Source organism: Geotrypetes seraphini, chromosome 16 (genome assembly GCF_902459505.1).
Source record: "Geotrypetes seraphini chromosome 16, aGeoSer1.1, whole genome shotgun sequence".
In the NCBI taxonomy this organism is placed as follows: Eukaryota; Metazoa; Chordata; class Amphibia; order Gymnophiona; family Dermophiidae; genus Geotrypetes; species Geotrypetes seraphini.
In genome coordinates this window covers 52,546,068-52,561,722 of record NC_047099.1, presented here as the reverse complement: position 1 = coordinate 52,561,722, position 15,655 = coordinate 52,546,068, and the positions used below count along the sequence as shown (strand labels likewise).

General features: G+C 46.9%; 1 protein-coding gene across 1 annotated transcript; it reads left to right on the top strand.

Moving 5' to 3' along the window:
* The first annotated feature begins 1,935 nt into the window (after window positions 1–1,935).
* LOC117349825 (macrophage mannose receptor 1-like) lies at window positions 1,936–13,364 on the top strand. The gene is made up of 7 exons (XM_033923421.1): window positions 1,936–2,023; window positions 3,880–3,984; window positions 5,175–5,279; window positions 8,110–8,511; window positions 9,369–9,514; window positions 10,561–10,664; window positions 13,238–13,364. The coding sequence occupies exons 1-7, from the start codon at window positions 1,936–1,938 to the stop codon at window positions 13,362–13,364; spliced, it is 1,077 nt and encodes a 358-aa protein (XP_033779312.1).
* Window positions 13,365–15,655: the final 2,291 nt, after the last annotated feature.

Genomic DNA, 15,655 nt, shown 5'->3' with positions numbered 1-15,655 from the left:
GCTTTGTGCACTGCAGCACTCAGGGATGCGGCCCAAAGACACTTGGTATAAGACCCTGTAGTTTTTTTGTAACAAATGCAAGCAAATTTAAAAATCGCTCTCGCTTTGACCGGAAGCCAATGTAATTTTCGATAACATGGTGTCACGTATTCTGATTTTTATTCAGATTGAAAATTAGACACACTGCCGTATTTTTTTATAATTTGCAACCTCCTAATGATAAGAGCCTAAATAAATGATGTTACGAAAGCCTTAAAGTGCTCAAACCCAAAGACTGCATTATCGGTCTAAAGCGGTGTATCGCAAACTGTGTCCTGTCTGAAATTTCAGGCGGACTGCGAGACACGGGAGGAGGAGGTCCATCAAGCCCAGCAACGTGCCGGATTTTAAGAGGAAATGGGATACACGTGGGATCTCTAGGGGGTTAAAATCAAGGGGGGGGTAGGTCATTGGAGTGGGCAGACTTGATGGGCTATGGCCCTTTTCTGCCGACATCTTCTATGTTTCTATGACTGCCTACAAGGACGTGCCTCTCACGGCGAAAGGCACATCCTGTAGGCAATCAGCCAGCGCCAGCACCTCTCTGTGCGTCTTCCCTGCCGGCAGCCCCCTCTGGCAGCTCAGGGCCCGTCTGGAGGGCTTCCGTGCACTTCTGGATGCCTCAAGCCGTGGCCACTACATTTAGAGTCAGCAAAATTTGTGGGGCGGTGGTCTAAAGGGCAGAAAATCAAAATAAGATTTAATTGTGCAAAGCTTCCACAATATAAGAAAAAAACCTTTTCTTTACCAAAGCATCAAGTTGAACATCAAATAATAATTTTGGTCTAAATATACGCCTAAGATTTTAATAACTGGACTAATAATTCCATTCAATATCAGCAAATTCTCTTTAAACATTACTGGTCACAGGATTGGGTGAAGGATGTCTCTTTACCCCATAAGCTGTAGTAGTATGTAGGGGAGAACATACGCTGAGACCTAAGGTTTGCATCTCCCCTCACCCAATCTCCCTGGTAATGAACAAAATGTTTGAGGCTTACTGTGTCCTTTCGGCACAACACACTCAAGTGTTCCCCGTCTCTGTACTTAGAGTCTTATCAATAGCCAAGCACATGCATCCTTCCCTTTCCCAGAGACCACAAAGAGAAACACATTTAGATTATTAAATCTTCCATAAGAGTTGCCATATTGGGACAGACCGAAGGTCCATCGAGCTCAGTATCCTGTGGCCAACCCAGATCCCAAGAACCTGGCAGAAACCCAAAGAGTAGCAACATTCCAGAAGTGAGATTGTGATGTCATAATGCCTCATTTCACCAATGCCTAAGAGCCAACCTCATCAATGATGTCACACTGGTTTGATTGTCCTATACTTGGCTCACATAAGAACTGACGTACTGGGTCAGAACGAAGGTCCATCAAGCCCAGTATCCTGTTTCCAATAGCTATGAAGCCAAGATTTTATTGACTCATGTATGGATCTTTGGATGTCACATGCTTGTTTCAAGACTCAAACTCTTGCAGTACATTTTGGTATCATGGCAGATGTGCAAAGAGGTTTCAGATGATTTTCACTTGGGTTCTCTACTAGCCAGACCCAGGGTCCATATTAACCAGGTTCTGGATTTAGCTTTGGTTTGTGGCTTCCTAACCAAGGATATAACAGAGATGATGGAGCCGATTTACTTTTTCTTGGGTGGAGGAGCAGGAACCTAGCTAGTTGCAAATGATGATGGATGGATCCCAGCCCTGGTTCTGTCTTGTGCTTGGAAGCCCAAAAGGGACAGGAAGAAAACTTAACGGGACCTTCCCACCCAATTAAGAAAAACGGAAAAGATGAAACCCACATCTTCATCCTGCCCACATCCCCTATCTGCTATAAGCCAGCCGCTCTTCTGCCTTCCCATCTTATCTTGCTCTGCTGCCCAAGGAGTAATGGCTTGGCAAAGCATGTATGGGAATATCGACAGTACAGACCAAGTGCAAGCTCAAAAGGAACTCCTCAGACAGAAGCATCTATCCAGTAAGTAACCATCACCCTGACTGGACAATGTTTCCTTTCTCTCTGTAGGTGTTCTCTGTGAAATGATTCAAACAAAGCCAGATTTAAGTTTTGCCTCCTCCCCACAACGAAGAAAAGAGAGGAGGAGAGGTGTATCGGAGGTTTCTGCCACTTCTGTAATTGGAAAGCAGCTTCCTCCATGACTCTTTCTTCAAAACTAGAGAGCTTTGTACTTTCAATCGTTTTTCCCTTCCAGAAGCTGTGGGAAATGCAGTCCTTAGGCACACATGCTTAGTTTCAAAACTGTACCATTATACTGCCTGGGTTTTATAGATGGTCCGCTCGGTTTTTTTTTTTCCTTTGCTTAACCTCCGATCTCCTGCTTCAGTCTTTGCAGTGACATGGGAGAATGCGTGTCTTCTTGGTGGTAAGTGTGCAGATGTTCAGGTGATGTAAATTGTTCAATTTGAGCAGAGGCGTAGCCAGACGTGATATTTTGGGTGGGTCTGAGCCAGAAATGCCCCCCCCCCCCCATATATTCTGTCCCTTGTGCTGCTTCTGCACCAGCAGCCCCTAACAAATACTTGTGGGTTCCCTAAGCCTCATCCTTCTGAAAGAAGTCCTCCAACAGCCAGAGCGATTCACTCTCCTGCTTGCTGAAGCAGCGGCCCTGTCCACACACTCCCTCTGTGCCCGTCCCCTCCTGCGCACATGCTCCGTTTTTGTACATGAACAAAAAAACCAAGCATGCACGAGGAGAGGTGGCAGAGCAGTGGGCAATGCCCCCGACTGCAGCAAGTAGGAGAATGAGCTGTTCTGACCGCCAGAGGACCTCTTCCAACTTGGTGGGCTTAGGTATCCCCACTAGCCATAACAAAGGTGCCAGAATTTTGGTTAGGCCCTGTCCTACCCCTGGCTACACTATAGAATTTGAGACAAGACATCAAAAGCTTCACGTATTAGAATCTCTGAGACGGTTTATGCCCCTGATCCAAAAACGCAGGCATCATTTTGCATCAGGTTTATAAGAATTCCAGCTATGGTCTTCTCAGAGAGGCCTAGAACAGGGCTTCTAGCTAAGGACGTCCAGAATAGGGCTTTCAAATGTGATTATTCCATGCAAGATCTAGAACAGAGCTTTGAGCTGTAGTCAGAAAATAATGAAGGAACAAAGGCCAGTACTGGTCAGGCTTGCACGGCCTGTGTCCCATATATGGACAAAAAGTTGAGAACGGGCTGGGATGGTTAAGATAGGCTGGAGTGAGCTTCGATGGAGACTCCAGTAGATGGAACCTAAGCACACTACAGGGCAGGGCTCTGGGTTTCTGGCCCAGAAATATCTAAGGAAAAGGACCATTTAAACTTAATTATTTTATGGAGCATGTATGGTTGGGCAGACTGGATGGACTACTTGGGTCTTTATCTGCTGTCATTTGCTATGTTACTATGCTAGTCATATTGCACAGGGACTAGGCTAAGGCTTTCAATTATGGTCCTCTTTGAAGGGTCGAGAGCAGTGGTTTGAGCTGGGAGCTTCCAGTTATGGATATCCAGAATAAGTTCTGATCATTCCATGCAGGGCTTTTTGCTGTGGTCATCCTGATTTAGGGTCTAAAACAGGGCTTTGAACTATGATCACCCCTTGCAGAGTCTAGAACAGGGGTCTCAAAGTCCCTCCTTGAGGGCCGCAATCCAGTCGGGTTTTCAGGATTTCCCCAATGAATATGCATGAGATCTATGTGCATGCACTGCTTTTCATTGGGGAAATCCTGAAAACCCGACTGGATTGCGGCCCTCAAGGAGGGACTTTGAGATCCCTGGTCTAGAACAAGGCTTTCAGCTGCACACCTTGCCCCTCTCTCTCTTTCTCTCTCCAGCTGAAAGTGACATTTATCTTGAAGAAGAAAGCATCTATGAACCCATCCAAAGTACAGAAACCACAGAGAGGAGATACAGCATCAAGAAGCCGCCTTTTAGTCCAGGTAACCCAAATAGTCCAGACCCTGGCCTATAAGCTCGTCTCTCTTCCCTCCTCTGTCTACCCTATGTTGTGTGTGTATGTGTATTGATTTATTTTAAAGAATTTATATCCCGACTACCTCTAAGTGGCTTACATAATAAAAATATTCAAAATCACATACAATGTCTTCCTCATTCTATAATACGGTGACTAAATTTGAACGCCCTTATGCAGATCAGCGTTATTCTACAAATGACATGCGGGACTTAATTACCCCCAAATTCTGGGTCCAGGACGATTCATTGTGGCCGTTTCAGCACGATGAATTGGCTGCAATGAATCCAATTCGGCATTTGTGGGGGGGGGGGTGATGCCTATTCCAGCGATCAACCACCCTTTCAGTAAAAAAGAATTTCCTGGTGTCACCGTGCAGTTCCCGCCCCTGAGTTTCCACGGATGCCCTCTTGTTGCCGTGGGACCCTTGAAAAAGAAGATATCTTCTTCCACCTCGATGCGGCCCGTGAGATACTTGTACGTCTTGATCATGTCTCCCCTCTCTCTGCGTTCCTCGAGAGAGTATAGCTGCAATTTATCCAGCTGTTCCTCGTACGGGAGATCCTTGAGTCCTGAGACCATCCGGGTGGCCATTCTCTGGACCGACTCTAGTCTCAGCACATCTTTGCGGCCACATTACCGCAAAGATGTGGAATAGCCTTCCACTTCAGGTGATTGAGGCCAGCAGCGTGCCTGATTTTAAGGCCAAATGGGATCGTCACGTGGGCTCTATTCACAGAGAAAGGTAAGGGAGGGACATTAGGGTGGGCAGACTAGATGGGCCGTGGCCCTTATCTGCCGTCTATTTCTATGTTTCTAACTTCTCTTTCAGGAAATTAACCAAACCTTTTTTAAACCCTGCTAAGCTAACTGATTCCACCACATTCTCTGGCAAGGCTATATGTCCATGTCCTATATAATAGTAGGGCTGTATAAGGAAAAGTATTTTCTCTTTGGTTTTAAATTCTCTGCCCTGTTTATTTTAATTTTTTGTCACTGTCTTCATGTTTTAGTGTGATCTAAAGCAACCAAAAGGGAACCAGAAATGCATTTGTTTTTCTGACCCTGAAGAGGATGGTGCTTCTCCCTTTAATATGTACGGTTGTTGCTTTTGGTAGCAGGAATCTCTGTCTGATGTCTTTGCCCATATCTCTGTAGCCCAGACACCCCGATCCGAATGCAGGCTCCTAGTACTCGTCTCTGGGATACTGGCGGCTTCCCTGCTCCTGTTCCTGGCTGTCCTCACTGTGGGCTTTGTCAAATGTAAGTATCCGGGGAGGGGGACGATGCTAGGGAGGCTGGGGACCAGCTGAACCTTTGCTTTAAATTGGGAGCATTGCATTTTCAGAATATGAATTGAGGATTAATAGAACATTCATGTAGCTTGAATAAGAAGGGGAGGAGAGAGAAGGGGCAATAGTTGGAGGGGCATGTGGGGTCCAGTGAGGGGTTTTTTTGAGGAGGGGTGTAATTATGGCATGTTTGAAGACATCAGGAACAGTTGCAGTGGAGAGTGATAGGTTGAGGATGTGACAGGAGGGATGACGGTAGGAGAGATAGTTCCTAGTAGGTAGGTGGGAATCGGATCAGAGGAGCAGGTAGTGGGTTTGGAGGAGGAGAGAAGATGTGGAGTTTCCTATTCAGCGATTTCGGAAAAGGTGGCAGGGGTTGAGGAGAGGTTGGCAGAAGGGACAGATGGAAGGAGGAGTTTGGGGGGAGGTGGCCTAGTTGAGAACTCAAGGTGACACTTCTGAACCTTGTCGTAGAAGAACTCAGCCATAGTCTGGGAAGAAAGTGAAGGGGGGGGGATTGGAGGTGAGGACACTTTGAGTAGAGAGTTTAATGTGGCAAAGAGACAGTGAGGGTTAGAACTATGCTGAATATCTAGGGTACTGCACTGGTTTCTACAAACATCCAGAGGATGACGATTTTCCGAGCCCTTATCTGGATACTGGTGTTTGAATATCATCAATCTCCAGCTAAATCTTGGCTCCTCCACAGACCATCCCATCGCTGTCCAAATATCACCAGGGCAATCTATAGTGATAAACCAAAAGAAAAGACCAATATGTTCCACAGCAAGACATGACGCAAACAGAAACTCCCTCCCCCAACCATGGAACAAAAATACTGGATAGAATCCCTTGGCACAGTGAATGGGGTCCAAAAGCAATGAGTCAACCAGAAAGATGGTTTTAGATCTTTTATCCTAAAAGAGTATATTTTATGGGTATTTTACAAAAGGACCTCTGAAGTAGAGAATGACATGGGGACCGAATTTGTCACCGTCCCCGCGGTTAACCAAAGGAAACCATCTCCATCTCAATCTTTAAGGGGAAAAGGAAGAATCCGAGTATGAATGGACACAGCCACTGACCCTCAAGCCTTGCATTGAAGAATGCTGGTGTAGAATGACTGAGGTTGAGATGGACACTAAAGAATGACACAGGATGGTTTCCAACCACTGACCCTCAAGCCTGGCATTGAAGAATGCTGGTGTAGAAGGACTGAGGTTGAGATGGACACTAAAGAATGACCCGGGATGGTTTCCAGCCACTGACCCTCAAGCCTTGCATTGAAGAATGCTGGAGTAGAAGGACTGAGGTTGAGATGAACACTAAGAATTACTTGGGATGGTTTCCAGCCCCTAACCCTCAAGCCTTGCATTGAAGAATGCTGGTGTAGAAGGACCGAGGTTGAGATGGACACTAAAGAATGACCCAGGATGGTTTCCAGCTCCTGACCCTCAAGCCTTGCATTGAAGAATGCTGGTGTAGAAGGACTGAGGTTGAGATGGACACTAAAGAATGACCTAGGATGGTTTACAGCCATTGATTCTCAAGCCTTGCACTGAAGAATGCTGGTGTAGAAGGACTGAGGATGAGATAGACGCTAAAGAATGACATGGGATGGTTTCCAGGCACTGACCCTCAAGCCTTGCACTGAAGAATGCTGGTGTAGAAGGACTGAGGTTGAGATGGACATTAAAGAATGACACGGGATGGTTTCCAGCCACTGACCCTCAAGCCTTGCACTGAAGAATGCTGGTGTAGAAGGACTGAGGATGAGATAGATACTACCCTGAAGAAGACATTAGCTGCCGAATGGATGGTGTTAGGTTCCATCTTGTCCATACTTCACCTCTTTTGGGTCTGTTTATATCAATTGTTGAATAAACTTATAGTCATCCAGTTCTTTTGTTCCATGGTGGTTTTTTCTGTTTCCTGTAGCATTATCCAGATAATGGTGCTAAAAATCTAGATGTCCGCCCCCCCCTCCCACCTTCCAGTCAGCGCAACTCATTCCTGCTCAGAAAAATAATTTTGAATATCGAACCCTAAATCTCTTTCTGCATATATATATGTGTGCGTTTTTATGTCTAAGAGCTGAGGATGGATTCTGTAAGTGAAGGAATAGGTCTCTGATTTAGGATGAGGACTGGAGGACTGTAATCTCCCTCTGGCTTAGTTGGGGCTTGCAGACGTCCGTGCTGTGTTCACACATCATGTGGATCAGTGTGACGTCTGCACCGAGCCCTGATGAAGATCTGCTTTTCGCGCTTTATGTGGACCCAGCGAGAAAGCTCACGTAACTTCCCTGTGATGCTGACGCCGTCTCGTGCATTATTTTTAGACTCGGCGATAAATACAAAATTAGAAGAAGCCCAGCTGCAGAATCTGCTGCTCAGAAATTCTGGTGAGCATTTTCCTCTTTTCACTCTGTCCCAGAAAAGAAATATTCAGAACCAGAGGACATATAGCTCAGAGTCCATAATCTACGCTAGCATTGTGTGTGTGTGAGGCGCACAGCTTGCACTATTCTTGCTTGTGATGTATGTTTCCTGTGGTAGGTGTGGGAGTTTGTACATTTGCGTGCGTGCAGAGTGCCTGTCTTAGCTGTCATGTGATGGGGTTGTGTATGTTTGCATAGGAACATACCTGATTCTGCTGCAGCCTCTGCCATCCCCACTCTGTGCAAGAGGAGTTTGTACTGCCTCCCACCCTGTGCTGTACCTCTCTCTCACTCGCACACCTGCCCTTTATCTACATCGTTTCCAATTTTACCTCACGTCTGCTCTTTCCCTTCGCTTCAGTCTCCAGCCCCTTCCTGATCTACAATGAAGATCACAACCGTTGTGTGGCAGTGGAGCATCCTGATGCCGTGAAAGCTATGCCCTGCGACCCTCATAACTCAACTCAGCAGTTCCAGTGGCTGTCCAAAGGTCGGCTACTGCATGTGGCCCTGAAGCTGTGCCTGGGGGTGCTGGATAAATCTAGCCGGCAGGCTCTGCAGCTCCACCCCTGCAAGGCTGGGAGTGATCTCCAGCAGTGGGAGTGCCAGGATGACAAGCTCTTTGCCATGAAAGGGTCCAAATTGTACTTCAACTATGGGAACAGTAAGAGAGGCGTGGCCATGCTGTACTACGGCACTGGGCCCTGGAGCCGCTGGGTTATCTACGGAAGCCGGGATGACCTCTGCTCCTGGTCTTGTGATGGTGAGTTACATAGTATGCAAAAGTGTGTCTAAATGGAACTATTAAATCAGAAAGTGCACAAGACTCTGGGGCCAGATGGGTTACCTCCCAGGATGTTCAAATGATTTCACCCATTGTTTGTAGGCAAGCATGGTTCCAGCTGACAAGATGGGTGGACCCTCTCCTCTTTCATGAAGGTGAAAACACTACAGGTCAAATTGCTCTGACCTCAACAGCTGTGATTTAATTTTTTAAAAATTCTAAATTTTGGACTGCAGCTATCTAAACGGAGAGGAGGGGGTGAGTGAGAAAATGATGTACATCCACCATATCTCAGGGTGATCAAGTTTCATGATCTTAAGGTTGCCAAGCCTTGGAAGAAGACAGAAGGATGCAGGAGACCCAGGGGGAGAGGTAAAACTGGGAGGGAGTAATCATCCCTTGGGCAGGGTGCTAGGAAGACTTCATCTGGAGTATGATCCAACTGTGGAAGCAAAATATCCAAAAACATATAGACAGATCAGGGACAGCCCAGACCAAAAGTCCTATGAGATAAAAGTTAAGGACCTCAATGTCACCCAAAATATGAGAGAGGGGGTATATGATGGGGTGGGTATGCTATAAGGCTAGCCCTATGTCTGTATCCTAGAGTGACTAAGCAAGACAGATAGGACATGTAGCCTTGTCAGATGTCAGAGAATGTGGTGAAATCAGTTAGCTTTGCAGGGTTTAAAAAAGGTTTGGGTAATTTCCTGAAAGAGAAGTTGGTAGACCATTGTTGAGATGACTTGGGGGAAATTCACTACTTATTCCTTGTTTTGGAGGCCCAGGTCTCATCATCACTAACCATGGCTACGTAATGCTTTTCCCATCCACAGTATGTCTACCCTGCCTTAAGGGATGGAGCTTCTATCAAGGGCACTGTTACTACTTCTCATGGTTTTCTGCCATCTGGGAAGATGCCAACAAGTCTTGTGTCTCCCAGGAGTCCAGCCTTCTCATCATTGATAGCCAAGAGGAACAGGTACTGAGCTATCAACCTCTGCTGACACCTTGTACAAATCTCTTCTACCTATCTCCAACCCCTCCACTCCCTTTCCGTCTGTCCATATACATTCTTCATTTTACTGCAGTAGTAATGGATGGGGTGGGGGAGGGAAGAAATAAACTCAATGAAAGTATATGAGGTCAGGGATGGGGTAAGGAGAGAGGTTCTATCACAGTATGTGAGGTTAAGGAGGAGGGGAAGGAGAGAGATTCCATCACAGAGTGGGAGGGAGAGGCTACATAGTAGTTTGGGAGTTCAGGGAGGAGGAGGTGAGAGGCAGGAGGAAGGTGTGACATTGGCTAGAGGCGGAATCACTTCATTGCAGAAAAGTGAGGAGACGGTTCTAGAAGTTCAAAAGGCCCTACCTGAATGATTCAGGAGTGAGTGTCGAGGCTGCCAAAATGACCGGAACTGTGCTAGTGCAAGAGAATTGGGTGCCCTAGGTGAGCCTTTAAAAATATTTATACATTCAGACTCAACATTTACGAGCTGACATCAAGTATAAGTGGAGGGCTCTGGTGGAAACTGGTAGAGTTTATGGAGAGAGCTCCACCCAGCCGTGAAGGATTATACTTACTATCCTTCTGTACATCACACCTACTCCCGCATTGATATGTGGCTAGGGGCAGTGGAATTGTTTCCAGTGGTGCAGTCAGCTGATATCAGCCTACAAACTTGGTCCGGTCACGTCCCCTGTGTTGGTGGTATGGTTGGGTAGACTGGATGGGCCATTTGGGTCTTTATCTGCCGTCATTTGCTGACACGGATGCAAAAGCTCTGTCTGCAAGGCTGAGCTGAACAGAGAATCTGCACACAGATAAGGATTATGATAGCCTACAGGCAGATGTGCTCTGCAGCTGGAATGTATTATTGGCGTAGTTGGCAGGCTCCGTAGGCCACTTCTTTCCTTCTGCAGCCTGGCTACCTCGTCACTTAATAGTTTTGTGGCTGATTTTCCATTGTTATAAGTTGGAGCTTCAGACTTGAATGAAAATTGAGCTGCGATGTTTCTTCTCCTGCAGATTTACATCCAAGATAAAGTGGCCACTAAAGCCTTCTGGATAGGACTTACCCTGGGAGAGGAATGGAAATGGGTAGACGGATCCTCTGTGTCACCACATGCCAGGTAAAGCACTTCACTTTGGCCTGACTCGTGGCAGTCTTAACAAAATGTGGCATTTGTCCCAGGACATTTCCTACCGATTCCATCCTGTAGGGCAGGGGTAGGGAACTCCGGTCCTCGAGAGCCGTATTCCAGTCGGGTTTTCAGGATTTCCCCAATGAATATGCATTGAAAGCAGTGCATGCTTATTCATTGTGGAAATCTGAAAACCCGACTGGAATACGGCTCTCGAGGACCGGAGTTCCCTACCCCTGAAGTATATAGTATGTGGTAAGACGTTGGGGTTATAGGCAAGCAGTCTTGTTAATTGTTGTGTGTGCATATTTTGTATTCTGCCTTGGATAAAGACGGGCTAGAAATGACAATAAACAAAACTAAACTGTAATTCACAAAATACAAGTTGGGAGATATTTTAGGACTGTCGGTGCCGACCAGTCACAAGTAAGGAACTCCGGTCCTCGAGAGCCGTATTCCAGTCGGGTTTTCAGGATTTCCCCAATGAATATGCATGAGATCTATTTGCATGCACTGCTTTCAATGCATATTCATTGGGGAAATCCTGAAAACCCGACTGGAATACGGCTCTCGAGGACCGGAATTCCCTACCCCCTGCTCTAAGGGAATATGGAAGAACACTAGTATGCAAATGGGTGTACATGGGCACCTTATAGAATTCTATAGGTTACACACATAGGCATGCTCAGTTACTCTAGGTTAGGGGTAGGGAACTCCGGTCCTCGAGAGCCGTATTCCAGTCGGGTTTTCAGGATTTCCACAATGAATAAGCATGCACTGCTTTCAATGCCTATTCATTGGGGAAATCCTGAAAACCCGACTGGAATACGGCTCTCGAGGACCGGAGTTCCCTACCCCTGCTCTACTTAATGACACAGAACACAAACCGCCTTATCCACTGTTTCAATTATTCTGTCACACTAACTCCCTGTTTTACAAAGCCGCACGGCAATGAGACCCGAAGCCCTTTAAATTTCTACGGGCTTCGGGGCCGTTACCGCAGCGCAGGTTCGTAAAACAGGCCCTAAGCGTCATATTTCATGATACAGAAGAAGTGTTTTTTTAAAAAAAAAACCATTGGCTTAAATTCCTGCAGATCTTTCAGCTGTCGTAAACGCACAGGTAATTTGTTCCACTGCATAGGCCCCGCACGAGAAAACACGCTTTTCCTTGTATTCTCACAGCGAAGACTTTTGGAAGCTACAACAATCAAACTTGCCTTTGTGGAAGATCTTAATTGTTGGAACATATGGAGCCAAACACTCACTTAAATACCTAGTTCTCTTTCCATCTCGCCCCTAATAACTTAGGGATCCTTTGACGAAGGCGCGGTAGCGGTTTAACGCACGCTAAACCGCCGGACGCGCCTAGCCCAGGGATCTCAAAGTCCCTCCTTGAGGGCCGCAATCCAGTCGGGTTTTCAGGATTTCCCCAATGAATCTGCATGAGATCTATGTGCATGCACTGCTTTCAATGCATATTCATTGGGGAAATCCTGAAAACCCGATTGGATTGCGGCCCTCAAGGAGGGACTTTGAGATCTCTGCGCTAGCCACTAATGCCTGCTCTTGAGCAGGCGGTAGTTTTTCGGCTAGCATGGGGGTAGCGCGTGATTAAAAGTCGCACACGTAAAAGCCGCTACCGCGGCTTTGTAAAAGGAGCCCTGAGTGTTTCCTGTGACAGATATTTTCAATAGCTTTTTAGGGAGTTTCACAAGAGAATGACACAGTGACAAAATTCATCACCGTTCCCGTCCCCGCGGATAACCGCGGGAAATAATCCCATGTCATTTTCTAGTGTCTATTTCATCCTCTATCCTTCTACACCAGCATTCTTCAAAGCAAAGCTTGCGGGTCAGTGGTTGTGGCCATTCATACTCTGATTCTTATGGGAGCCAAGGATAATGAAGCCATTGTGACATCACTGATGTGATTGGCTCTTAGGCACTGGTGGAATGAGGCATTATGACATCACAAGATCTGCTCTGGATACCAGAGACTGTCATTCTTCAGTGTCTATCTCAACCTCAGTCCTTCTACACCAGCATTCTTCAGAGCAAAGCTTGTGGGTCAGTGGTTGTGGCCATTCATACTCTGATTCTTCCCTCTCTCCTTAAAGAATGACATGAAGATGGTTTCCCGCGGTTATCCGCGGAGATGGGAACGATGATGAATTTTGTCACCGTGTCATTCTCTACCTTCTTCAGATTAAAACCTTCAGTCCAAGAGGTGAGAGGCTTCACATCCCTGTGCCCAACCTCTGAGCCCTATTTAGGTAAAGACTGTATTTTTATGCCCAATCCCTAAACCCTCCAGTTTCTTATGCCAACACTTATCAGATACTTTGGAAAGCATGGAATTAATCTGACAGTTCCCAAATGCTGGATGCCCTAAATTCAGAGTCAGGGATTAATTGTGTTTGATTCAGAGTGAGCCTTCACTCTATCCTTTCCCCTTTATGTATCTAAGGGAGGGACGCAGAGTTAATATGGGAGTGGGGGAAGAAGAAGACTTTTAATTCCCTCTCGTGCCTGATGCTGATTCTCTCGCTTTGCTCTGCAGGTCCTGGGGTCCCGGACAGCCTGACAACAGCCGAGATGAGGAATGTGCCAGCATGAGCCACACTGGGGAGTGGCATGATTGCGTGTGTGAGGAAAAGCTTCCTTGGATCTGTGAGAAAATAGCTTAATGCTTCTGCTCGGAGGCTTGCTGACTGGCATCAGCTATGACTGATAAGAACATAAGAGTTGCCATAGTGAGACGGACTGAAGGTCCATCAAGTCCAGAATCCTGTCTCCAACAATGTCCAACTTAGGTCACAAGTACCTGGCAAGATCCCAAGGGGCAAACCAGATTTTATGATGCTCATGCTAGGAATAAGCAGTGGATTTCCTAAGCCATCTCAATAATGGCTTCTGGACTTTTGTTTAAGGAAATTATCCAAACCTTTTTTAAACCCTGCTAAGCTAACTGCTTTCATAACATTCTCTGGTAATGAATTCCAGAGTTTAATAACATGATGAGTGAAGAAATACTTTCTTTGGTTTATTTTAAATCTACTACTTAGTAGCTTCATCACATGTCCCCTAGTCCTAGCATTTTTGGAAAGAGTGAACAAGAGATTCACATCTATCCTTTCCACTCTACTCATTATTCTATAGACCTCTATCATATCACCCTTGAGCCATCTCCTCATCTCCAAGCTGAAGAGCCCTAGCCGCTTTAGCCTCTCCTCATAGGAAAGTCGTCCCATCCTTTTTATCATTTTTGTCGCCCTTCTCTGTACCTTTTCTAATTCTGCTACAGTAACTGGAAGTTGCGTCAGAGGAGAAGTTCTGCCCACACACGCACGCGACTGCACGTACACTCCGGTGGCTTTCAACAAGCTACTCAAACCTCAAAACGCGCCGCGAAGGTAAGGTGGGGGGAGGGAGGGAGATAGATGCACGGACCGTGCGAGGGGTGCTGAAGGGCAGTGAGGTGGTGAGAGGGAAGGGTGGATGCGACGGGGACGGGGGTGGTTAAGGGGACAGTGATATGGGAGGTGCCCGAGCAAATTGGGGCCTTAGGCCCCTCCCAGTGCATCTCAAGATGCACAGGGAGGGGAAAGGGCTTCCATTTAAAGAGGTGGCCCTTCAGGCAGGAGGGAGTGGACATCCTTCCTGTCTAATTTTCCACAAAAGGTACGCAGGGCTGTGTCGGGGGTGGAGGGTCCTTGAGATGGGGGGGGCGGTCTGACCTGACCCCAACAGCCCACTAGACCTCCAGAAATTTGTTTTGGGGTGGTTAGAGTGGTCAGGGGGATCGGAAGGGGGGTGAGAGGTGTCAGGGGGCTTTGTGTCTGGTTCCAGTTTTGGCCCCCCCCCTGCCATCAGGGCTGCAGGTTGGGTTTTTTTTTTAAAAATGTTGTGTGGGGGGACACTGTCATCTTACCCCCCTGCAGTAAGATCAGTGAGGTCTGCAGGAGTTTAAAAAAATGAGGTTCCGTGCAGACCCCATACCATAAGGCCCTGTGGGGTCCGCAGAGATCCTCTTTTTAACTTCTGTCTTTGCTGGCTGCGGACCTCGCGGATCTTAACCGCACGCCCAGGACCCGCAGAGATCCTTCTTTTAACACCCTCGGACCTCACGGATCCTGCTCACCTTCGAGGTGAGTCGATTTTTAAGGGCGTGTTTTTAGGATCCGTAAGGTCCACGGGGTGCGCGTTCTATCGCATTCCTACTTCACATGCTGTAACTCATCAACAGATAAATGTGTCATGTTCTCTGATCTTCAGGATCAGCAGGGCTGATGGAATGTCACAGCATGTAAAAGATATCACGGTATCCCTCGGTGAATTGATTGCAATATAGGTTGTGAGAGCTAATGAATTATGTAGCCATCTTCACAGGGTCAACCTATGCTTATAGTGGTTCTCCTAGGACAAGCAGGATGAGTCAGCCACATATGGGTGTTGTCCCAACAGCTCCCAATTTGCGGATAAGCTCTCCAATAGCTCAGAGATTTTTTTATTTTTTTTTTCTCTGAGCACGTGCAGTGCCCGGGCCCCACTGGGCATGCCCGAGCCCTACCCATTTCCCCCTGCTTCCCCCTAATCCCCAGTCTTTAGTTTCCGCCCGTTCCCATCGGTCGGATTTTTCTACAGCTCTCCATTACAACTTTTCTACTCATCACCTTGAAGATGCCTGAATCATCTAAAGAAACGACTGGGATGCAGGAGGAGGATGAACACACTGGATCCTCATGAATTGTGCGCCCACTGATTGGATCCGGCGCTCGAGGTTTCCGTGTTGCTTGCATTAGAAACATAGAAACATAGAAGATGACGGCAGAAAAAGGGCTATAGCCCATCAAGTCTGCCCACCGTACTGTCCCTTCCTCTTAAGTCTATACCTAGTGACTATTTATTCAGATTGACTCTCTTAGGGATCCCCTCTTTCCTCCTCTGACCCTCGTAGGGATCCCACATATGTATCCCA

What these genes read in the sequence shown, in the direction of transcription:
- LOC117349825 (XM_033923421.1), top strand. Translation starts at nt 1,936, where the DNA reads ATGGCTTGGCAAAGCATGTATGGGAATATCGACAGTACAGACCAAGTG. An exon ending in GAAGCCGCCTTTTAGTCCAG is followed by an intron (nt 3,985 to 5,174) that starts GTAACCCAAATA and finishes ATATCTCTGTAG; the next exon opens with CCCAGACACCCCGATCCGAA. An exon ending in TTGATAGCCAAGAGGAACAG is followed by an intron (nt 9,515 to 10,560) that starts GTACTGAGCTAT and finishes CTTCTCCTGCAG; the next exon opens with ATTTACATCCAAGATAAAGT.